The sequence below is a fragment of the Scyliorhinus torazame genome, chromosome 17 (genome assembly GCF_047496885.1).
Source record: "Scyliorhinus torazame isolate Kashiwa2021f chromosome 17, sScyTor2.1, whole genome shotgun sequence".
In the NCBI taxonomy this organism is placed as follows: domain Eukaryota; kingdom Metazoa; phylum Chordata; class Chondrichthyes; order Carcharhiniformes; family Scyliorhinidae; genus Scyliorhinus; species Scyliorhinus torazame.
The window spans coordinates 78,171,139-78,198,177 of record NC_092723.1 but is presented as its reverse complement, the minus strand read 5'-3'; the positions used below and the strand labels follow the sequence as shown (position 1 = coordinate 78,198,177).

Sequence of the window (27,039 nt, the reverse complement as noted above, 5' to 3'; positions counted from 1 at the left end):
GTGCTGGTTATAGAGAGGGGCTGTGACACTATAATCCCATTCTCACATCCTCACTCTGGGGGCAGTGCTGGTTACAGAGAGGGGCTGTGACACTATAGTCCCATTCTCACATCCTCACTCTGGGGGCAGTGCTGGTTTCAGCAAGGGACTGTGACACTATAATCCCATTCTCACATCCTCACTCTGGGGGCAGTGCTGGTTACAGAGAGGGGCTGTGACACCATAGTCCCATTCTCAGATCCTCACTCACTGGCAGTGCTGGTTATAGAGAGGGGCTGTGACACTATAATCCCATTCTCACATCCTCACTCACTGGCAGTGCTGGTTACAGACAGAGGGACTGTGACAGTATAATCCCATTCTCACATCCTCACTCTGGGGACAGTGCTGGTTACAGAGAGGGGCTGTGACACTATAGTCCCATTCTCACATCCTCACTCTGGGGGCAGTGCTGGTTACAGAGAGGGGCTGTGACACTATAATCCCATTCTCACATCCTCACTTACTGGCAGTGCTGGTTACAGAGAGGGGCTGTGACACTATAATCCCATTCTCACATCCTCACTCACTGGCAGTGCTGGTTATAGAGAGGGGCTGTGACACCATAGTCCCATTCTCACATCCTCACTCACTGGCAGTGCTGGTTACAGAGAGGGGCTGTGACACTATAATCCCATTCTCACATCCTCACTCACTGGCTGTGCTGGTTACAGAGAGGGGCTGTGACACTATAATCCCATTCTCACATCCTCACTCTGGGGGCAGTGCTGGTTACAGAGAGGGACTGTGACACTATAGTCCCATTCTCACATCCTCACTCTGGGGGCAGTGCTGGTTACAGAGAGGGGCTGTGACACTATAATCCCATTCTCACATCCTCACTCTGGGGGCAGTGCTGGTTACAGAGAGGGACTGTGACACTATAATCCCATTCTCACATCCTCACTCTGGGGGCAGTGCTGGTTACAGGGAGGGGCTGTGACACTATAATCCCATTCTCACATCCTCACTCTGGGGGCAGTGCTGGTTACAGACAGAGGGACTGTGACACTATAATCCCATTCTCACATTCTCACTCTGGGGGCAGTGCTGGTTTCAGAGAGGAGCTGTGACACCATAGTCTCATTCTCACATCTTCACTCACTGGCAGTGCTGGTTACAGAGAGGGGCTGTGACACTATAATCCCATTCTCACATCCTCACTCTGGGGGCAGTGCTGGTTACAGAGAGGGACTGTGACACAACAGTCCCATTCTCACCTCCTCACTCACTGACAGTGCAGGTTATAGAGAGGGGCTATGACACTATAATCCCATTCTCACATCCTCACTCACTGACAGTGCTGGTTACAGAGAGGGGCTGTGACACTCTCGTCCCATTCTCACCTCCTCACTCACTGACAGTGCTGGTTACAGACAGAGGGGCTGTGACACTATAGTCCCATTCTCACATCCTCACTCTGGGGACAGTGCTGGTTACAGAGAGGGGCTGTGACATTATAGTCCCATTCTCACATCCTGACTCACTGGCTGTGCTGGTTACAGAGAGGGGCCGTGACACTATAGTCCCATTCTGACATCCTCACTCACTGACACTGCTGGTTACAGAGAGGGACTGTGACACTATAGTCCCATTCTCACATCCTCACTCACTGGCTGTGCTGGTTACAGAGAGGGGCTGTGACACTATAATCCCATTCTCACATCCTCACTCACTGGCTGTGCTGGTTACAGAGAGGGGCTGTGACACTCTCGTCCCATTCTCACCTCCTCACTCACTGACAGTGCTGGTTACAGACAGAGGGGCTGTGACACTATAGTCCCATTCTCACATCCTCACTCTGGGGACAGTGCTGGTTACAGCGAGGGACTGTGACACTATGTCCCATTCTCACATCCTCACTCACTGACAGTGCTGGTTACAGAGAGGGGCTGTGACACTATAGTCCCATTCTCACCTCCTCACTCACTGACAGTGCTGGTTACAGAGAGGGGCTGTGACACTATAGTCCCATTCTCACATCCTCACTCTGGGGACAGTGCTGGTTACAGAGAGGGGCTGTGACACCATAGTCTCATTCTCACATCCTCACTCACTGGCAGTGCTGGTTACATAGAGGGGCTGTGACACTATAATCCCATTCTCACATCCTCACTCTGGCGGCAGTGCTGGTTACAGCGAGGGGCCGTGACACTATAGTCCCATTCTCACATCCTTTCTCACTGGCTGTGCTGGTTACAGAGAGGGGCTGTGACACTATAGTCCCATTCTCACATCCTCACTCTGGGGGCAGTGCTGGTTACAGAGAGGGACTGTGACACTATAATCCCATTCTCACATCCTCACTCTGGGGGCAGTGCTGGTTATAGAGAGGGGCTGTGACACTATAGTCCCATTCTCACATCCTCACTCACTGACAGTGCTGGTTACAGAGAGGGGCTGTGACACTATAGTCCCATTCGCACATCCTCACTCACTGACAGTGCTGGTTACAGAGAGGGGCTGTGACACTCTAATCCCATTCTCACATCCTCACTCTGGGGGCAGTGCTGGTTACAGAGAGGGGCTGTGACACTATAATCCCATTCTCACATCCTCACTCTGGGGGCAGTGCTGGTTACAGAGAGGGACTGTGACACTATAATCCCATTCTCACATCCTCACTCTGGGGGCAGTGCTGGTTACAGAGAGGGGCCGTGACACTATAATCCCATTCTCACATCCTCACTCACTGGCAGTGCTGGTTACAGACAGAGGGACTGTGACACTATAATCCCATTCTCACATCCTCACTCTGGGGGCAGTGCTGGTTTCAGCGAGGGACTGTGACACTATAATCCCATTCTCACCTCCTCACTCACTGACAGTGCTGGTTATAGAGAGGGGCTGTGACACTATAGTCCCATTCTCACATCCTCACTCTGGGGGCAGTGCTGGTTACAGGGAGGGGCTGTGACATTATAGTCTCATTCTCACCTCCTCACTCACTAGCAGTGCTGGTTACAGACAGAGGGGCTGTGACACTTTAGTCCCATTCTCACATCCTCACTCTGGGGGCAGTGCTGGTTACAGAGAGGGACTGTGACACTATAATCCCATTCTCACATCCTCACTCTGGGGGCAGTGCTGGTTACAGAGAGGGGCTGTGACACTATAATCCCATTCTCACATCCTCACTCTGGGGGCAGTGCTGGTGACAGAGAGGGACTGTGACACTATAATCCCATTCTCACATCCTCACTCTGGGGGCAGTGCTGGTTACAGAGAGGGGCCGTGACACTATAATCCCATTCTCACATCCTCACTCACTGGCAGTGCTGGTTACAGACAGAGGGGCTGTGACACTTTAGTCCCATTCTCACATCCTCACTCTGGGGGCAGTGCTGGTTACAGAGAGGGACTGTGACACTATAATCCCATACTCACATCCTCACTCTGGGGGCAGTGCTGGTTTCAGCGAGGGACTGTGACACTTAAATCCCATTATCACCTCCTCACTCACTGACAGTGCTGGTTATAGAGAGGGGCTGTGACACTATAGTCCCATTCTCACATCCTCACTCTGGGGGCAGTGCTGGTTACAGGGAGGGGCTGTGACATTATAGTCTCATTCTCACCTCCTCACTCACTGGCTGTGCTGGTTACAGAGAGGGGCTGTGACACCATAGTCCCATTCTCACATCCTCACTCTGGGGGCAGTGCTGGTTATAGAGAGGGGCTGTGACACTATAATCCCATTCTCACATCCTCACTCTGGGGGCAGTGCTGGTTATAGAGAGGGGCTGTGACACTATAATCCCATTCTCAATTCCTCACTCTGGGGGCAGTGCTGGTTACAGAGAGGGGCTGTGACACTATAGTCCCATTCTCACATCCTCACTCTGGGGGCAGTGCTGGTATCAGCGAGGGACTGTGACACTATAATCCCATTCTCACATCCTCACTCTGGGGGCAGTGCTGGTTACAGCGAGGGACTGTGACACTATAATCCCATTCTCACATCCTCACTCACTGGCAGTGCTGGTTACAGACAGAGGGACTGTGACACTATAGTCCCATTCTCACCTCCTCACTCACTGGCAGTGCTGGTTACAGACAGAGGGACTGTGACACTATAGTCCAATTCTCACATCCTCACTCACTGGCAGTGCTGGTTACAGACAGAGGGACTGTGACACTATAATCCCATTCTCACATCCTCACTCTGGGGGCAGTGCTGGTTATAGAGAGGGGCTGTGACACTATAATCCCATTCTCACATCCTCACTCTGGGGGCAGTGCTGGTTATAGAGAGGGGCTGTGACACTATAATCCCATTCTCACATCCTCACTCTGGGGGCAGTGCTGGTTACAGAGAGGGGCTGTGACACTATAGTCCCATTCTCACATCCTCACTCTGGGGGCAGTGCTGGTTTCAGCGAGGGACTGTGACACTATAATCCCATTCTCACATCCTCACTCTGGGGGCAGTGCTGGTTACAGAGAGGGGCTGTGACACCATAGTCCCATTCTCACATCCTCACTCACTGGCAGTGCTGGTTATAGAGAGGGGCTGTGACACTATAATCCCATTCTCACATCCTCACTCACTGGCAGTGCTGGTTATAGAGAGGGGCTGTGACACTATAATCCCATTCTCACATCCTCACTCACTGGCAGTGCTGGTTACAGAGAGGGGCTGTGACACTACACTCTCATTCTCACATCCTCACTCACTGACAGTGCTGGTTACAGAGAAGAGCTGTGACACTATAGTCCCATTCTCACATCCTCACTCACTGGCAGTGCTGGTTATAGAGAGGGGCTGTGACACTATAATCCCATTCTCACATCCTCACTCACTGGCAGTGCTGGTTATAGAGAGGGGCTGTGACACTATAATCCCATTCTCACATCCTCACTCACTGGCAGTGCTGGTTACAGAGAGGGGCTGTGACACTATAATCCCATTCTCACATCCTGACTCACTGGCAGTGCTGGTTACAGAGAGGGGCCGTGACACTATAGTCCCATTCTCACATCCTCACTCTGGGGGCAGTGCTGGTTACAGCGAGGGACTGTGACACTATAATCCCATTCTCACATCCTCACTCTGGGGGCAGTGCTGGTTATAGAGAGGGGCTGTGACACTATAATCCCATTCTCACATCCTCACTCTGGGGGCAGTGCTGGTTACAGAGAGGGGCCGTGACACTATAGTCCCATTCTCACATCCTCACTCACTGGCAGTGCTGGTTACAGACAGAGGGACTGTGACACTATAGTCCAATTCTCACACCCTCACTCACTGGCAGTGCTGGTTACAGACAGAGGGACTGTGACACTATAATCCCATTCTCACATCCTCACTCTGGGGGCAGTGCTGGTTATAGAGAGGGGCTGTGACACTATAATCCCATTCTCACATCCTCACTCTGGGGGCAGTGCTGGTTACAGAGAGGGGCTGTGACACCATAGTCCCATTCTCACATCCTCACTCACTGGCAGTGCTGGTTATAGAGAGGGGCTGTGACACTATAATCCCATTCTCACCTCCTCACTCACTGGCAGTGCTGGTTATAGAGAGGGGCTGTGACACTATAATCCCATTCTCACATCCTCACTCACTGGCAGTGCTGGTTATAGAGAGGGGCTGTGACACTATAATCCCATTCTCACATCCTCACTCACTGGCAGTGCTGGTTACAGAGAGGGGCTGTGACACTATAATCCCATTCTCACATCCTCACTCACTGGCAGTGCTGGTTACAGAGAGGGGCTGTGACACTATAATCCCATTCTCACATCCTCACTTACTGGCAGTGCTGGTTACAGACAGAGGGGCTGTGACACTTTAGTCCCATTCTCACATCCTCACTCTGGGGGCAGTGCTGGTTACAGAGAGGGACTGTGACACTATAATCCCATTCTCACATCCTCACTCTGGGGGCAGTGCTGGTTACAGAGAGGGGCTGTGACACTATAATCCCATTCTCACATCCTCACTCTGGGGGCAGTGCTGGTGACAGAGAGGGACTGTGACACTATAATCCCATTCTCACATCCTCACTCTGGGGGCAGTGCTGGTTACAGAGAGGGGCCGTGACACTATAATCCCATTCTCACATCCTCACTCACTGGCAGTGCTGGTTACAGACAGAGGGGCTGTGACACTTTAGTCCCATTCTCACATCCTCACTCTGGGGGCAGTGCTGGTTACAGAGAGGGACTGTGACACTATAATCCCATTCTCACATCCTCACTCTGGGGGCAGTGCTGGTTTCAGCGAGGGACTGTGACACTTAAATCCCATTATCACCTCCTCACTCACTGACAGTGCTGGTTATAGAGAGGGGCTGTGACACTATAGTCCCATTCTCACATCCTCACTCTGGGGGCAGTGCTGGTTACAGGGAGGGGCTGTGACATTATAGTCTCATTCTCACCTCCTCACTCACTGGCTGTGCTGGTTACAGAGAGGGGCTGTGACACCATAGTCCCATTCTCACATCCTCACTCTGGGGGCAGTGCTGGTTATAGAGAGGGGCTGTGACACTATAATCCCATTCTCAATTCCTCACTCTGGGGGCAGTGCTGGTTACAGAGAGGGGCTGTGACACTATAGTCCCATTCTCACATCCTCACTCTGGGGGCAGTGCTGGTATCAGCGAGGGACTGTGACACTATAATCCCATTCTCACATCCTCACTCTGGGGGCAGTGCTGGTTACAGCGAGGGACTGTGACACTATAATCCCATTCTCACATCCTCACTCACTGGCAGTGCTGGTTACAGACAGAGGGACTGTGACACTATAGTCCCATTCTCACCTCCTCACTCACTGGCAGTGCTGGTTACAGACAGAGGGACTGTGACACTATAGTCCAATTCTCACATCCTCACTCACTGGCAGTGCTGGTTACAGACAGAGGGACTGTGACACTATAATCCCATTCTCACATCCTCACTCTGGGGGCAGTGCTGGTTATAGAGAGGGGCTGTGACACTATAATCCCATTCTCACATCCTCACTCTGGGGGCAGTGCTGGTTATAGAGAGGGGCTGTGACACTATAATCCCATTCTCACATCCTCACTCTGGGGGCAGTGCTGGTTACAGAGAGGGGCTGTGACTCTATAGTCCCATTCTCACATCCTCACTCTGGGGGCAGTGCTGGTTTCAGCGAGGGACTGTGACACTATAATCCCATTCTCACATCCTCACTCTGGGGGCAGTGCTGGTTACAGAGAGGGGCTGTGACACCATAGTCCCATTCTCACATCCTCACTCACTGGCAGTGCTGGTTATAGAGAGGGGCTGTGACACTATAATCCCATTCTCACATCCTCACTCACTGGCAGTGCTGGTTATAGAGAGGGGCTGTGACACTATAATCCCATTCTCACATCCTCACTCACTGGCAGTGCTGGTTACAGAGAGGGGCTGTGACACTACACTCTCATTCTCACATCCTCACTCACTGACAGTGCTGGTTACAGAGAAGAGCTGTGACACTACAGTCCCATTCTCACATCCTCACTCACTGGCAGTGCTGGTTATAGAGAGGGGCTGTGACACTATAATCCCATTCTCAGATCCTCACTCACTGGCAGTGCTGGTTATAGAGAGGGGCTGTGACACTATAATCCCATTCTCACATCCTCACTCACTGGCAGTGCTGGTTACAGAGAGGGGCTGTGACACTATAATCCCATTCTCACATCCTGACTCACTGGCAGTGCTGGTTACAGAGAGGGGCCGTGACACTATAGTCCCATTCTCACATCCTCACTCTGGGGGCAGTGCTGGTTACAGCGAGGGACTGTGACACTATAATCCCATTCTCACATCCTCACTCTGGGGGCAGTGCTGGTTATAGAGAGGGGCTGTGACACTATAATCCCATTCTCACATCCTCACTCAAGGGGCAGTGCTGGTTACAGAGAGGGGCCGTGACACTATAGTCCCATTCTCACATCCTCACTCACTGGCAGTGCTGGTTACAGACAGAGGGACTGTGACACTATAGTCCAATTCTCACACCCTCACTCACTGGCAGTGCTGGTTACAGACAGAGGGACTGTGACACTATAATCCCATTCTCACATCCTCACTCTGGGGGCAGTGCTGGTTATAGAGAGGGGCTGTGACACTATAATCCCATTCTCACATCCTCACTCTGGGGGCAGTGCTGGTTACAGAGAGGGGCTGTGACACCATAGTCCCATTCTCACATCCTCACTCACTGGCAGTGCTGGTTATAGAGAGGGGCTGTGACACTATAATCCCATTCTCACATCCTCACTCACTGGCAGTGCTGGTTATAGAGAGGGGCTGTGACACTATAATCCCATTCTCACATCCTCACTCACTGGCAGTGCTGGTTACAGAGAGGGGCTGTGACACTACACTCTCATTCTCACATCCTCACTCACTGACAGTGCTGGTTACAGAGAAGAGCTGTGACACTATAGTCCCATTCTCACATCCTCACTCACTGGCAGTGCTGGTTATAGAGAGGGGCTGTGACACTATAATCCCATTCTCACATCCTCACTCACTGGCAGTGCTGGTTATAGAGAGGGGCTGTGACACTATAATCCCATTCTCACATCCTCACTCACTGGCAGTGCTGGTTACAGAGAGGGGCTGTGACACTATAATCCCATTCTCACATCCTGACTCACTGGCAGTGCTGGTTACAGAGAGGGGCCGTGACACTATAGTCCCATTCTCACATCCTCACTCTGGGGGCAGTGCTGGTTACAGCGAGGGACTGTGACACTATAATCCCATTCTCACATCCTCACTCTGGGGGCAGTGCTGGTTATAGAGAGGGGCTGTGACACTATAATCCCATTCTCACATCCTCACTCTGGGGGCAGTGCTGGTTACAGAGAGGGGCCGTGACACTATAGTCCCATTCTCACATCCTCACTCACTGGCAGTGCTGGTTACAGACAGAGGGACTGTGACACTATAGTCCAATTCTCACACCCTCACTCACTGGCAGTGCTGGTTCCAGACAGAGGGACTGTGACACTATAATCCCATTCTCACATCCTCACTCTGGGGGCAGTGCTGGTTATAGAGAGGGGCTGTGACACTATAATCCCATTCTCACATCCTCACTCTGGGGGCAGTGCTGGTTACAGAGAGGGGCTGTGACACCATAGTCCCATTCTCACATCCTCACTCACTGGCAGTGCTGGTTATAGAGAGGGGCTGTGACACTATAATCCCATTCTCACCTCCTCACTCACTGGCAGTGCTGGTTATAGAGAGGGGCTGTGACACTATAATCCCATTCTCACATCCTCACTCACTGGCAGTGCTGGTTATAGAGAGGGGCTGTGACACTATAATCCCATTCTCACATCCTCACTCACTGGCAGTGCTGGTTACAGAGAGGGGCTGTGACACTATAATCCCATTCTCACATCCTCACTCACTGGCAGTGCTGGTTACAGAGAGGGGCTGTGACACTATAATCCCATTCTCACATCCTCACTTACTGGCAGTGCTGGTTACAGACAGAGGGGCTGTGACACTTTAGTCCCATTCTCACATCCTCACTCTGGGGGCAGTGCTGGTTACAGAGAGGGACTGTGACACTATAATCCCATTCTCACATCCTCACTCTGGGGGCAGTGCTGGTTACAGAGAGGGGCTGTGACACTATAATCCCATTCTCACATCCTCACTCTGGGGGCAGTGCTGGTGACAGAGAGGGACTGTGACACTATAATCCCATTCTCACATCCTCACTCTGGGGGCAGTGCTGGTTACAGAGAGGGGCCGTGACACTATAATCCCATTCTCACATCCTCACTCACTGGCAGTGCTGGTTACAGACAGAGGGGCTGTGACACTTTAGTCCCATTCTCACATCCTCACTCTGGGGGCAGTGCTGGTTACAGAGAGGGACTGTGACACTATAATCCCATTCTCACATCCTCACTCTGGGGGCAGTGCTGGTTTCAGCGAGGGACTGTGACACTTAAATCCCATTATCACCTCCTCACTCACTGACAGTGCTGGTTATAGAGAGGGGCTGTGACACTATAGTCCCATTCTCACATCCTCACTCTGGGGGCAGTGCTGGTTACAGGGAGGGGCTGTGACATTATAGTCTCATTCTCACCTCCTCACTCACTGGCTGTGCTGGTTACAGAGAGGGGCTGTGACACCATAGTCCCATTCTCACATCCTCACTCTGGGGGCAGTGCTGGTTATAGAGAGGGGCTGTGACACTATAATCCCATTCTCAATTCCTCACTCTGGGGGCAGTGCTGGTTACAGAGAGGGGCTGTGACACTATAGTCCCATTCTCACATCCTCACTCTGGGGGCAGTGCTGGTATCAGCGAGGGACTGTGACACTATAATCCCATTCTCACATCCTCACTCTGGGGGCAGTGCTGGTTACAGCGAGGGACTGTGACACTATAATCCCATTCTCACATCCTCACTCACTGGCAGTGCTGGTTACAGACAGAGGGACTGTGACACTATAGTCCCATTCTCACCTCCTCACTCACTGGCAGTGCTGGTTACAGACAGAGGGACTGTGACACTATAGTCCAATTCTCACATCCTCACTCACTGGCAGTGCTGGTTACAGACAGAGGGACTGTGACACTATAATCCCATTCTCACATCCTCACTCTGGGGGCAGTGCTGGTTATAGAGAGGGGCTGTGACACTATAATCCCATTCTCACATCCTCACTCTGGGGGCAGTGCTGGTTATAGAGAGGGGCTGTGACACTATAATCCCATTCTCACATCCTCACTCTGGGGGCAGTGCTGGTTACAGAGAGGGGCTGTGACTCTATAGTCCCATTCTCACATCCTCACTCTGGGGGCAGTGCTGGTTTCAGCGAGGGACTGTGACACTATAATCCCATTCTCACATCCTCACTCTGGGGGCAGTGCTGGTTACAGAGAGGGGCTGTGACACCATAGTCCCATTCTCACATCCTCACTCACTGGCAGTGCTGGTTATAGAGAGGGGCTGTGACACTATAATCCCATTCTCACATCCTCACTCACTGGCAGTGCTGGTTATAGAGAGGGGCTGTGACACTATAATCCCATTCTCACATCCTCACTCACTGGCAGTGCTGGTTACAGAGAGGGGCTGTGACACTACACTCTCATTCTCACATCCTCACTCACTGACAGTGCTGGTTACAGAGAAGAGCTGTGACACTACAGTCCCATTCTCACATCCTCACTCACTGGCAGTGCTGGTTATAGAGAGGGGCTGTGACACTATAATCCCATTCTCACATCCTCACTCACTGGCAGTGCTGGTTATAGAGAGGGGCTGTGACACTATAATCCCATTCTCACATCCTCACTCACTGGCAGTGCTGGTTACAGAGAGGGGCTGTGACACTATAATCCCATTCTCACATCCTGACTCACTGGCAGTGCTGGTTACAGAGAGGGGCCGTGACACTATAGTCCCATTCTCACATCCTCACTCTGGGGGCAGTGCTGGTTACAGCGAGGGACTGTGACACTATAATCCCATTCTCACATCCTCACTCTGGGGGCAGTGCTGGTTATAGAGAGGGGCTGTGACACTATAATCCCATTCTCACATCCTCACTCAAGGGGCAGTGCTGGTTACAGAGAGGGGCCGTGACACTATAGTCCCATTCTCACATCCTCACTCACTGGCAGTGCTGGTTACAGACAGAGGGACTGTGACACTATAGTCCAATTCTCACACCCTCACTCACTGGCAGTGCTGGTTACAGACAGAGGGACTGTGACACTATAATCCCATTCTCACATCCTCACTCTGGGGGCAGTGCTGGTTATAGAGAGGGGCTGTGACACTATAATCCCATTCTCACATCCTCACTCTGGGGGCAGTGCTGGTTACAGAGAGGGGCTGTGACACCATAGTCCCATTCTCACATCCTCACTCACTGGCAGTGCTGGTTATAGAGAGGGGCTGTGACACTATAATCCCATTCTCACATCCTCACTCACTGGCAGTGCTGGTTACAGAGAGGGGCTGTGACACTATAATCCCATTCTCACATCCTCACTCACTGGCAGTGCTGGTTATAGAGAGGGGCTGTGACACCATAGTCCCATTCTCACATCCTCACTCACTGGCAGTGCTGGTTACAGAGAGGGGCTGTGACACTATAATCCCATTCTCACATCCTCACTTACTGGCAGTGCTGGTTACAGAGAGGGGCTGTGACACTATAATCCCATTCTCACATCCTCACTCACTGGCAGTGCTGGTTATAGAGAGGGGCTGTGACACCATAGTCCCATTCTCACATCCTCACTCACTGGCAGTGCTGGTTACAGAGAGGGGCTGTGACACTATAATCCCATTCTCACATCCTCACTCACTGGCTGTGCTGGTTACAGAGAGGGGCTGTGACACTATAATCCCATTCTCACATCCTCACTCACTGACAGTGCTGGTTACAGAGAGGGGCTGTGACACTATAGTCCCATTCTCACATCCTCACTCTGGGGGCAATGCTGGTTACATAGAGGGGCTGTGACACTATAATCCCATTCTCACATCCTCACTCTGGGGGCAGTGCTGGTTACAGGGAGGGGCTGTGACACTATAGTCCCATTCTCACATCCTCACTCTGGGGGCAGTGCTGGTTACAGAGAGGGACTGTGACACTATAATCCCATTCTCACATCCTCACTCTGGGGGCAGTGCTGGTTACAGGGAGGGGCTGTGACACTATAATCCCATTCTCACATCCTCACTCTGGGGGCAGTGCTGGTTACAGACAGAGGGACTGTGACACTATAATCCCATTCTCACATCCTCACTCTGGGGACAGTGCTGGTTACAGAGAGGGGCTGTGACACTATAGTCCCATTCTCACATCCTCACTCACTGGCAGTGCTGGTTACAGACAGAGGGACTGTGACACTATAGTCCCATTCTCACATCCTCACTCTGGTGGCAGTGCTGGTTACAGCGAGGGACTGTGACACTATAATCCCATTCTCACATTCTCACTCTGGGGGCAGTGCTGGTTTCAGAGAGGAGCTGTGACACTATAGTCCCATTCTCACATCCTCACTCTGGGGGCAGTGCTGGTTACAGTGAGGGGCTGTGACACTAGAAGCCCATTCTCACATCCTCACTCACTGGCAGTGCTGGTTACAGAGAGGGGCTGTGACACTCTCGTCCCATTCTCACCTCCTCACTCACTGACAGTGCTGGTTACAGACAGAGGGGCTGTGACACTATAGTCCGACTCACATCCTCACTCACTGACAGTGCTGGTTACAGAGAGGGACTGTGACACTATAGTCCCATTCTCACCTCCTCACTCACTGACAGTGCAGGTTATAGAGAGGGGCTGTGACACTATAGTCCCATTCTCACCTCCTCACTCACTGACAGTGCTGGTTACGGAGAGGGGCTGTGACACTCTCGTCCCATTCTCACCTCCTCACTCACTGACAGTGCTGGTTACAGACAGACGGGCTGTGACACTATAGTCCCATTCTCACATCCTCACTCTGGGGACAGTGCTGGTTACAGAGAGGGGCTGTGACACTATAGTCCCATTCTCACATCCTCACTCACTGGCTGTGCTGGTTACAGAGAGGGGCTGTGACACTCTCGTCCCATTCTCACCTCCTCACTCACTGACAGTGCTGGTTACAGACAGAGGGGCTGTGACACTATAGTCCCATTCTCACCTCCTCACTCACTGGCAGTGCTGGTTACAGAGAGGGGCTGTGACACTACACTCTCATTCTCACCTCCTCACTCACTGGCAGTGCTGGTTACAGAGAGGAGCTGTGACACTATAGTCCGACTCACATCCTCATTCACTGGCAGTGCTGGTTACAGAGAGGGGCTGTGACACTATAGTCCCATTCGCACATCCTCACTGACTGGCAGTGCTGGTTACAGAGAGGGGCCGTGACACTATAGTCCCATTCTCACATCCTCACTCACTGACAGTGCTGGTTACAGAGAGGGGCTGTGACACTCTCGTCCCATTCTCACATCCTCACTCACTGGCAGTGCTGGTTACAGATAGGGGCTGTGACACTACACTCTCATTCTCACCTCCTCACTCACTGGCAGTGCTGGTTACAGAGAGGAGCTGTGACACTATAGTCCGACTCACATCCTCATTCACTGGCAGTGCTGGTTACAGAGAGGGGCTGTGACACTATAGTCCCATTCGCACATCCTCACTGACTGGCAGTGCTGGTTACAGAGAGGGGCCGTGACACTATAGTCCCATTCTCACATCCTCACTCACTGACAGTGCTGGTTACAGAGAGGGGCTGTGACACTAGAGTCCCATTCTCACATCCTCACTCACTGACAGTGCTGGTTTCAGAGAGGGGCTGTGACACTATAGTCCCATTCTCACATCCTCACTCTGGGGGCAGTGCTGGTTACAGCGAGGGACTGTGACACTATAATCCCATTCTCACATCCTCACTCTGGGGGCAGTGCTGGTTACAGAGAGGGACTGTGACACTATAATCCCATTCTCACATCCTCACTCTGGGGGCAGTGCTGGTTATAGAGAGGGGCTGTGACATTATAGTCTCATTCTCACATCCTCACTCACTGACAGTGCTGGTTACAGAGAGGGGCTGTGACACTATAATCCCATTCTCACATCCTCACTCACTGGCAGTTCTAGTTACAGAGAGGGACTGTGACACTATAGTCCCATTCTCACATCCTCACTCTGGGGGCAGTGCTGGTTACAGAGAGGGGCCGTGACACTATAGTCCCATTCTCACATCCTCACTCACTGACAGTCCTGGTTACAGAGAGGGGCTGTGACACTATAATCCCATTCTCACATCCTCACTCACTGACAGTGCTGGTTACAGAGAGGGGCTGTGGCACTCTCGTCCCATTCTCACATCCTCACTCTGGGGGCAGTGCTGGTTACAGAGAGGGACTGTGACACTATAGTCTCATTCTCACCTCCTCACTCACTGGCATTGCTGGTTACAGCGAGGGACTGTGACACTCTCGTCCCATTTTCACATCCTCACTCACTCGCAGTGCTGGTTACAGAGAGGGACTGTGACACTATAGTTTCATTCTCACATCCTCACTCTGGGGGCAGTGCTGGTTACAGCGAGGGACTGTGACACTATAGTCCCATTCTCACATCCTCACTCTGGGGGCAGTGCTGGTTACAGAGAGGGACTGTGACACTATAGTCCCATTCTCACATCCTCACTCTGGGGCAGTGCTGGTTACAGACAGAGGGACTGTGACACTATAATCCCATTCTCACATCCTCACTCTGGGGGCAGTGCTGGTTACAGCGAGAGACTGTGATACTATAGTCCCATTCTCACATCCTCACTCTGGGGGCAGTGCTGGTTACAGAGAGGGGCTGTGACACTATAATCCCATTCTCACATCCTCACTCACTGGCTGTGTGGGTTACAGAGAGGGGCTGTGACACCATAGTCTCATTCTCACATCCTCACTCACGGGCAGTGCTGGTTACATAGAGGGGCTGTGACACTATAATCCCATTCTCACATCCTCACTCTGGGGGCAGTGCTGGTTACAGAGAGGGACTGTGACACTACAGTCCCATTCTCACCTCCTCACTCACTGACAGTGCTGGTTATAGAGAGGGGCTGTGACACTATAATCCCATTCTCACATCCTCACTCACTGGCTGTGCTGGTTACAGAGAGGGGCTGTGACACTCTCGTCCCATTCTCACCTCCTCACTCACTGACAGTGCTGGTTACAGACAGAGGGGCTGTGACACTACAGTCCCATTCTCACATCCTCACTCACTGGCTGTGCTGGTTACAGAGAGGGGCTGTGACACTCTCGTCCCATTCTCACATCCTCACTCTGGGGGCAGGGCTGGTTATAGAGAGGGGCTGTGACACTATAATCCCATTCTCACCTCCTCACTCACTGGCAGTGCTGGTTATAGAGAGGGGCTGTGACACTATAATCCCATTCTCACATCCTCACTCACTGGCAGTGCTGGTTATAGAGAGGGGCTGTGACACTATAATCCCATTCTCACATCCTCACTCACTGGCAGTGCTGGTTACAGAGAGGGGCTGTGACACTATAATCCCATTCTCACATCCTCACTCACTGGCAGTGCTGGTTATAGAGAGGGGCTGTGACACCATAGTCCCATTCTCACATCCTCACTCACTGGCAGTGCTGGTTACAGAGAGGGGCTGTGACACTATAATCCCATTCTCACATCCTCACTTACTGGCAGTGCTGGTTACAGAGAGGGGCTGTGACACTATAATCCCATTCTCACATCCTCACTCACTGGCAGTGCTGGTTATAGAGAGGGGCTGTGACACCATAGTCCCATTCTCACATCCTCACTCACTGGCAGTGCTGGTTACAGAGAGGGGCTGTGACACTATAATCCCATTCTCACATCCTCACTCACTGGCTGTGCTGGTTACAGAGAGGGGCTGTGACACTATAATCCCATTCTCACATCCTCACTCACTGACAGTGCTGGTTACAGAGAGGGGCTGTGACACTATAGTCCCATTCTCACATCCTCACTCTGGGGGCAATGCTGGTTACATAGAGGGGCTGTGACACTATAATCCCATTCTCACATCCTCACTCTGGGGGCAGTGCTGGTTACAGGGAGGGGCTGTGACACTATAGTCCCATTCTCACATCCTCACTCTGGGGGCAGTGCTGGTTACAGAGAGGGACTGTGACACTATAATCCCATTCTCACATCCTCACTCTGGGGGCAGTGCTGGTTACAGGGAGGGGCTGTGACACTATAATCCCATTCTCACATCCTCACTCTGGGGGCAGTGCTGGTTACAGACAGAGGGACTGTGACACTATAATCCCATTCTCACATTCTCACTCTGGGGGCAGTGCTGGTTTCAGAGAGGAGCTGTGACACTATAGTCCCATTCTCACATCCTCACTCTGGGGGCAGTGCTGGTTATAGAGAGGGGCTGTGACACTATAGTCCCATTCTCACATCCTCACTCTGGGGACAGTGCTGGTTACAGAGAGGGGCTGTGACACTATAGTCCCATTCTCACATCCTCACTCACTGGCAGTGCTGGTTACAGACAGAGGGACTGTGACACTATAGTCCCATTCTCACATCCTCACTCTGGTGGCAGTGCTGGTTACAGCGAGGGACTGTGACACTATAATCCCATTCTCACATCCTCACTCTGGGGGCAGTGCTGGTTACAGACAGAGGGACTGTGACACTATAATCCCATTCTCACATTCTCACTCTGGGGGCAGTGCTGGTTTCAGAGAGGAGCTGTGACACTATAGTCCCATTCTCACATCCTCACTCTGGGGGCAGTGCTGGTTACAGTGAGGGGCTGTGACACTAGAAGCCCATTCTCACATCCTCACTCACTGGCAGTGCTGGTTACAGAGAGGGGCTGTGACACTCTCGTCCCATTCTCACCTCCTCACTCACTGACAGTGCTGGTTACAGACAGAGGGGCTGTGACACTCTCGTCCCATTCTCACATCCTCACTCTGGGGGCAGTGCTGGTTACAGAGAGGGACTGTGACACTATAGTCTCATTCTCACCTCCTCACTCACTGGCATTGCTGGTTACAGCGAGGGACTGTGACACTCTCGTCCCATTTTCACATCCTCACTCACTGACAGTGCTGGTTACAGAGAGGGACTGTGACACTATAGTCCCATTCTCACCTCCTCACTCACTGACAGTGCAGGTTATAGAGAGGGGCTGTGACACTATAGTCCCATTCTCACCTCCTCACTCACTGACAGTGCTGGTTACGGAGAGGGGCTGTGACACTCTCGTCCCATTCTCACCTCCTCACTCACTGACAGTGCTGGTTACAGACAGACGGGCTGTGACACTATAGTCCCATTCTCACATCCTCACTCTGGGGACAGTGCTGGTTACAGAGAGGGGCTGTGACACTATAGTCCCATTCTCACATCCTCACTCACTGGCTGTGCTGGTTACAGAGAGGGGCTGTGACACTCTCGTCCCATTCTCACCTCCTCACTCACTGACAGTGCTGGTTACAGACAGAGGGGCTGTGACACTATAGTCCCATTCTCACCTCCTCACTCACTGGCAGTGCTGGTTACAGAGAGGGGCTGTGACACTACACTCTCATTCTCACCTCCTCACTCACTGGCAGTGCTGGTTACAGAGAGGAGCTGTGACACTATAGTCCGACTCACATCCTCATTCACTGGCAGTGCTGGTTACAGAGAGGGGCTGTGACACTATAGTCCCATTCGCACATCCTCACTGACTGGCAGTGCTGGTTACAGAGAGGGGCCGTGACACTATAGTCCCATTCTCACATCCTCACTCACTGACAGTGCTGGTTACAGAGAGGGGCTGTGACACTCTCGTCCCATTCTCACATCCTCACTCACTGGCAGTGCTGGTTACAGATAGGGGCTGTGACACTACACTCTCATTCTCACCTCCTCACTCACTGGCAGTGCTGGTTACAGAGAGGAGCTGTGACACTATAGTCCGACTCACATCCTCATTCACTGGCAGTGCTGGTTACAGAGAGGGGCTGTGACACTATAGTCCCATTCGCACATCCTCACTGACTGGCAGTGCTGGTTACAGAGAGGGGCCGTGACACTATAGTCCCATTCTCACATCCTCACTCACTGACAGTGCTGGTTACAGAGAGGGGCTGTGACACTAGAGTCCCATTCTCACATCCTCACTCACTGACAGTGCTGGTTTCAGAGAGGGGCTGTGACACTATAGTCCCATTCTCACATCCTCACTCTGGGGGCAGTGCTGGTTACAGCGAGGGACTGTGACACTATAATCCCATTCTCACATCCTCACTCTGGGGGCAGTGCTGGTTACAGAGAGGGACTGTGACACTATAATCCCATTCTCACATCCTCACTCTGGGGGCAGTGCTGGTTATAGAGAGGGGCTGTGACATTATAGTCTCATTCTCACATCCTCACTCACTGACAGTGCTGGTTACAGAGAGGGGCTGTGACACTATAATCCCATTCTCACATCCTCACTCACTGGCAGTTCTAGTTACAGAGAGGGACTGTGACACTATAGTCCCATTCTCACATCCTCACTCTGGGGGCAGTGCTGGTTACAGAGAGGGGCCGTGACACTATAGTCCCATTCTCACATCCTCACTCACTGACAGTCCTGGTTACAGAGAGGGGCTGTGACACTATAATCCCATTCTCACATCCTCACTCACTGACAGTGCTGGTTACAGAGCGGGGCTGTGGCACTCTCGTCCCATTCTCACATCCTCACTCTGGGGGCAGTGCTGGTTACAGAGAGGGACTGTGACACTATAGTCTCATTCTCACCTCCTCACTCACTGGCATTGCTGGTTACAGCGAGGGACTGTGACACTCTCGTCCCATTTTCACATCCTCACTCACTCGCAGTGCTGGTTACAGAGAGGGACTGTGACACTATAGTTTCATTCTCACATCCTCACTCTGGGGGCAGTGCTGGTTACAGCGAGGGACTGTGACACTATAGTCCCATTCTCACATCCTCACTCTGGGGGCAGTGCTGGTTACAGAGAGGGACTGTGACACTATAGTCCCATTCTCACATCCTCACTCTGGGGCAGTGCTGGTTACAGACAGAGGGACTGTGACACTATAATCCCATTCTCACATCCTCACTCTGGGGGCAGTGCTGGTTACAGCGAGAGACTGTGATACTATAGTCCCATTCTCACATCCTCACTCTGGGGGCAGTGCTGGTTACAGAGAGGGGCTGTGACACTATAATCCCATTCTCACATCCTCACTCACTGGCTGTGTGGGTTACAGAGAGGGGCTGTGACACCATAGTCTCATTCTCACATCCTCACTCACGGGCAGTGCTGGTTACATAGAGGGGCTGTGACACTATAATCCCATTCTCACATCCTCACTCTGGGGGCAGTGCTGGTTACAGAGAGGGACTGTGACACTACAGTCCCATTCTCACCTCCTCACTCACTGACAGTGCTGGTTATAGAGAGGGGCTGTGACACTATAATCCCATTCTCACATCCTCACTCACTGGCTGTGCTGGTTACAGAGAGGGGCTGTGACACTCTCGTCCCATTCTCACCTCCTCACTCACTGACAGTGCTGGTTACAGACAGAGGGGCTGTGACACTACAGTCCCATTCTCACATCCTCACTCACTGGCTGTGCTGGTTACAGAGAGGGGCTGTGACACTCTCGTCCCATTCTCACATCCTCACTCTGGGGGCAGTGCTGGTTATAGAGAGGGGCTGTGACACTATAATCCCATTCTCACATCCTCACTCACTGGCAGTGCTGGTTACAGAAGGGGCCGTGACACTATAGTCCGACTCACATCCTCACTCTGGGGGCAGTGCTGGTTACAGAGAGGGGCTGTGACACTATAGTCCCATTCTCACATCCTCACTCACTGGCAGTGCTGGTTACAGAGAGGGGCATTGACACTACACTCTCATTCTCACGTCCTCACTCACTGGCAGTGCTGGTTACAGAGAGGAGCTGTGACACTATAGTCCGACTCACATTCTCATTCACTGGCAGTGCTGGTTACAGAGAGGGGCAGTGACACTATAGTCTCATTCGCACATCCTCACTCACTGGCAGTGCTGGTTACAGAGAGGGGCCGTGACACTATAGTCCCATTCGCACATCCTCACTCACTGAGAGTGCTGGTTACAGAGAGGGGCTGTGACAGTATAGTCCCATTCTCACATCCTCACTCACTGACAGTGCTGGTTTCAGAGAGTGGCTGTGACACTATAATCCCATTCTCACATCCTCACTCTGGGGGCAGTGCTGGTTACAGAGAGGGGCTGTGTCACTATAATCCCATTCTCACATCCTCACTCACTGGCAGTTCTAGTTACAGAGAGGGACTGTGACACTATAATCCCATTCTCACCTCCTCACTCTGGGGGCAGTGCTGGTTATAGAGAGGGGCTGTGACACTATAATCCCATTCTCACATCCTCACTCTGGGGGCAGTGCTGGTTATAGAGAGGGGCTGTGACACTATAATCCCATTCTCACATCCTCACTCACTGGCAGTTCTAGTTACAGAGAGGGACTGTGACACTATAATCCCATTCTCACCTCCTCACTCTGGGGGCAGTGCTGGTTACAGAGAGGGGCCGTGACACTATAGTCCCATTCTCACATCCTCACTCACTGACAGTGCTGGTTACAGAGAGGGGCTGTGACACTATAGTCCCATTCTCACATCCTCACTCACTGACAGTGCTGGTTACAGAGAGGGGCTGTGACACTATAGTCCCATTCTCACATCCTCACTCACTGACAGTGCTGGTTACAGTGAGGGGCTGTGACACTATAATCCCATTCTCACATCCTCACTCACTGACAGTGCTGGTTACAGAGAGGGGCTGTGACACTCTCGTCCCATTCTCACATCCTCACTCTGGGGGCAGTGCTGGTTACAGAGAGGGGCTGTGACATTATAGTCTCATTCTCACCTCCTCACTCACTGGCATTTCTGGTTACAGCGAAGGCCTGTGACACTCTCGTCCCATTCTCACATCCTCACTCACTGACAGTGCTGGTTACAGAGAGGGACTGTGACACTATAGTTTCATTCTCACATCCTCACTCTGGGGGTAGTGCTGGTTACAGCGAGGGACTGTGACACTATAGTCCCATTCTCACATCCTCACTCTGGGGGCAGTGCTGGTTACAGAGAGGGGCTGTGACACTCTCGTCCCATTCTCACCTCCTCACTCACTGACAGTGCTGGTTACAGACAGAGGGGCTGTGACACTATAGTCCCATTCTCACATCCTCACTCTGGGGACAGTGCTGGTTACAGAGAGGGGCTGTGACATTATAGTCTCATTCTCACATCCTCACTCTGGGGGCAGTGCTGGTTACAGAGAGGGGCTGTGACACTATAATCCCATTCTCACCTCCTCACTCACTGGCTGTGCTGGTTACAGAGAGGGGCTGTGACACTATAATCCCATTCTCACCTCCTCACTCACTGGCTGTGCTGGTTACAGAGAGGGGCTGTGACACTATAATCCCATTCTCACATCCTCACTCTGGGGACAGTGCTGGTTACAGAGAGGGGCTGTGACATTATAGTCTCATTCTCACATCCTCACTCTGGGGACAGTGCTGGTTACAGAGAGGGGCTGTGACATTATAGTCCCATTCTCACATCCTCACTCACTGGCTGTGCTGGTTACAGAGAGGGGCTGTGACACTATAATCCCATTCTCACATCCTCACTCACTGGCTGTGCTGGTTACAGAGAGGGGCTGTGACACTCTCGTCCCATTCTCACCTCCTCACTCTGGGGACAGTGCTGGTTACAGAGAGGGACTGTGACACTATAGTCCCATTCTCACATCCTCACTCACTGGCTGTGCTGGTTACAGAGAGGGGCTGTGACACTCTCGTCCCATTCTCACCTCCTCACTCACTGACAGTGCTGGTTACAGAGAGGGACTGTGACACTATAATCCCATTCTCACATCCTCACTCACTGGCAGTGCTGGTTACAGAGAGGGGCCGTGACACTAGAGTCTCATTCTCACATCCTCACTCACTGACAGTGCAGGTTATAGAGAGGGGCTGTGACACTATAATCCCATTCTCACATCCTCACTCTGGGGACAGTGCTGGTTACAGAGAGGGGCTGTGACATTATAGTCTCATTCTCACATCCTCACTCTGGGGACAGTGCTGGTTACAGAGAGGGGCTGTGACATTATAGTCCCATTCTCACATCCTCACTCACTGGCTGTGCTGGTTACAGAGAGGGGCTGTGACACTATAATCCCATTCTCACATCCTCACTCACTGGCTGTGCTGGTTACAGAGAGGGGCTGTGACACTCTCGTCCCATTCTCACCTCCTCACTCTGGGGACAGTGCTGGTTACAGAGAGGGACTGTGACACTATAGTCCCATTCTCACATCCTCACTCACTGGCTGTGCTGGTTACAGAGAGGGGCTGTGACACTCTCGTCCCATTCTCACCTCCTCACTCACTGACAGTGCTGGTTACAGAGAGGGGCTGTGACACTATAATCCCATTCTCACATCCTCACTCACTGGCAGTGCTGGTTACAGAGAGGGGCCGTGACACTAGAGTCTCATTCTCACATCCTCACTCACTGACTGTGCTGGTTACAGAAGGGGCCGTGACACTATAGTCCCATTCTCACATCCTCACTCTGGGGGCAGTGCTGGTTACAGAGAGGGGCTGTGACACTATAGTCCCATTCTCACATCCTCACTCACTGGCAGTGCTGGTTACAGAGAGGGGCTGTGACACTACACTCTCATTCTCACGTCCTCACTCACTGACAGTGCCGGTTACAGAGAGGGGCTGTGACACTATAGTCCCATTCGCACATCCTCACTCACTGGCAGTGCTGGTTACAGAGAGGGGCCGTGACACTATAGTCCCATTCTCACATCCTCACTCACTGACAGTGCTGGTTACAGAGAGGGGCTGTGACACTATAGTCCTATTCTCACATCCTCACTCACTGACAGTGCTGGTTTCAGAGAGGGGCTGTGACACTATAATCCCATTCTCACATCCTCACTCTGGGGGCAGTGCTGGTTACAGAGAGGGACTGTGACATTATAGTCTCATTCTCACCTCCTCACTCACTCGCAGTGCTGGTTACAGAGAGGGGCTGTGACATTATAGTCTCATTCTCACATCCTCACTCTGGGGGCAGTGCTGGTTACAGAGAGGGACTGTGACACTATAGTCTCATTTTCACCTCCTCACTCACTGGCATTGCTGGTTACAGCGAGGGACTGTGACACTATAGTCTCATTCTCACATCCTCACTCACTGGCATTGCTGGTTACAGAGAAGGGCTGTGACACCATTTTCCCATTCTCACATCCTCACTCCGGGGGCAGTGCTCGTTACAGAGAGGGGCTGTGACACTGAATTGTGCTGGTGAGATTGTCAGTTTGATCCAGGCAGTACAGTGAAGACTAACATGTAATTGGCAGACATACTCACCATGATTTGAAGGAAGTACAATCTGATCTGTCTTGCTGGAACTTTACCCAAAGCCTTCCCATTAAGTTGCTGACATGAAGACGATCACAGAGCAGCTGTTACCCTGAAAGTTTGTGGATTGGTGTTTGCTGTTGTTGGAGTTTTACTGGTAGCTATTCAACTATACCGTGCTTCACTCGCCAACTGATCAGATGACACTTAGAGTTGAGTTTCGGTTTAAACCTTTATTGCAAGCTATCGTAGGGGAGCAAATCTACCACCAGAAGGCTTGGCCACATCCCGATCACAGCAAGGATTGAGCAAATGTACTTTGTGTGTTATCTAAAGTAATTAACATACACCAATCAAAAGGATACATTTGTTCAAAAACTAGTTATGTCCATTCACAACCAATAATTAGGATTGCATAATACATTACATATGAATATAATTATCAATTATAATAAAAGCCGTACATAACATTATGATACCGCCAGGCACGTAGGTGTCTCTACTTATCTACAAGTTTTCAGACCCTCATTAGATTAAGTTCACACTTGAGCTGTAGCCCCCAGACTCCCTTCCATTGTCCTATGTTCTATGATAATCATATGAGCGGGAGCTGCCTGGTACCAATTAACTTTGTGTGCTGACATCCTTGCCTAAACTTGGGCGTTTTATCTGTTGCCATAGCAACACCTTGTGGTTATCTGCCTATGGAAAGCTACTAGCCTCTGCAAGCAGGGACTCATGTTGACCCTTAGGTTTTATTTAAGCCTGCTATGTAGTCTTATACCTCAATCTACCTTTTCATTTGTAACTTCTCTTTTGTAAGCTAAAGCTTACTTGCAGCCTACAATTGTTGAAGTACTCAATTTTTTACTCTGGTTAAGTTCTCGCTAATTTATCACCCTCCTCGTTCCACTTCCCTTCACTCTCTCTCTCCCACCCCTTAGTCCTGCTCTCCTCTCCTACCTTTTACTACACTCCTGCATGAACTCCCTCATCCCCCATGGGCAGCTCCCTCACCACCACAGGCCCCCTTCAGCACGTGAACCTAACCTTACCATCTACGCTGCTCTTACCACATGCAGGCCCCCTCTTCCCTACCTGCGTCCCACATAGCCCACCCAAAACCTTCAGTTCCACACCAACCTCACCCACCTGCATTTCGTCCCCTTTCCATCTCTGTCTACCCCTCCTCCTTCATTTACCACAGCCAGATAAAGGATGGTATCTCATACTCTCCTCAGGGATCTCCACCCAGTTTACATCACTAAATAATTGTTCACAAACACATAATAGATCCTCCCTGGGACCACTGTCATTGGGTCCAAAGATGGGGTAAATCCCAATATTCCCATGTGTATCTTGGCAATGGTTGGGATTGCAGTTGGTTACAGTTAAGACTGGAGTTAATTCATCTGAACATCCCAGTCCTTAGGCTTTCTGTACACTGCGTATTGAGGAACAATAAAACTAACAAATTCATTTCTGTCTCCCTCTAGATCCTGACCTGGGACGGTTCTGTCAGGCCACAAGCACCCACCCTCATAAATGCGCCCCTCCTTCTATTTACAGTTCACAGGATGGCCAGGGATGTCCCATTTTCGAGACAGGCTCCACGCTTTGGCCCAAGGAAAAAAGGGCTAATTCCCACCTGGGACAGGACACAGGCATGAGTAAAAGCCCCAGGGTCACCAAGGGCGAGGACAGCAGCAACTCCTGGAAGGCTTCAGAGCGTGCTGTGTTGATTGTTGATAACACGCGGTTTGTGGTCGATCCTATCATCTTTGCAGCGCATCCAGACACAATGCTTGGCCGGTAGGTACTTATCTTTCAGTGCTGTTCATTAAACTTTCCTGGCTGAAAACGGCCGGCACAGAGCACAAACAGGTTTCTAACTGGACGGGGAGTCAATGTGCATCTTAATGTTCATTCCCAACTTTGTGCAAAATTGAGTTTTACAAACCCAAAACTCCCTCATCCAATCACGCTCTGCATTGCATTGTGTTGTACCACTACACAGATCCCTGTTTCAGTCCCAGTCTGTACTGTACAGATACACAGATCCCTGTTTCACTCCCAGTCTGTACTGTACAGATACAGAGATCCCTGTTTCACTCCCAGTCTGTACTGTACAGATACACAGATCCCTGTTTCACTCCCAGTCTGTACTGTACAGATACACAATCCCTGTTTCACTCCCAGTCTGCACTGTACAGATACACAGATCCCTGTTTCACTCCCAGTCTGTACTGTACAGATACACAGATCCCTGTTTCACTCCCAGTCTGTACTGTACAGATACACAATCCCTGTTTCACTCCCAGTCTGCACTGTACAGATACACAGATCCCTGTTTCACTCCCAGTCTGCACTGTACAGATACACAGATCCCTGTTTCACTCCCAGTCTGTTCTGTACAGATACACAGATCCCTGTTTCACTCTGTCTGTACTGTACAGATACACAACCCTGTTTCACTCCCAGTCTGTACTGTACAGATACACAGATCCCTGTTTCACTCCCAGTCTGTACTGTACAGACACACAGATCCCATTTCCACTCCCAGCCTGTACTGTACAGATACACAGATCCCTGTTTCACTCCCAGCCAGTACTGTACAGATACACAGATCCCTGTTTCACTCCTATTCTGTACTGTACAGACACACAGATCCCTGTTTCACTCCCAGTCTGTACTGTACAGATACAGAGATCCCTGTTTCACTCCCAGTCTGTACTGTACAGATACACAGATCCCTGTTTCACTCCCAGTCTGTACTGTACAGATACACAATCCCTGTTTCACTCCCAGTCTGCACTGTACAGATACACAGATCCCTGTTTCACTCCCAGTCTGTACTGTACAGATACACAGATCCCTGTTTCACTCCCAGTCTGTACTGTACAGATACACAATCCCTGTTTCACTCCCAGTCTGCACTGTACAGATACACAGATCCCTGTTTCACTCCCAGTCTGCACTGTACAGATACACAGATCCCTGTTTCACTCCCAGTCTGTTCTGTAC

General features: G+C 51.4%; 1 protein-coding gene across 3 annotated transcripts in view; it reads left to right on the top strand.

Moving 5' to 3' along the window:
- LOC140393965 (BTB/POZ domain-containing protein KCTD20-like) overlaps positions 1-27,039 on the top strand; it is a 170,870-nt gene that overhangs the window by 75,170 nt on the left and 68,661 nt on the right. For all 3 annotated transcript variants that reach the window (XM_072480670.1, XM_072480669.1, XM_072480671.1), the window contains one exon: positions 25,512-25,827. In XM_072480670.1, the coding sequence (XP_072336771.1) occupies positions 25,512-25,827 (316 nt within the window). The remainder of the gene's footprint in view (positions 1-25,511; positions 25,828-27,039) is intronic.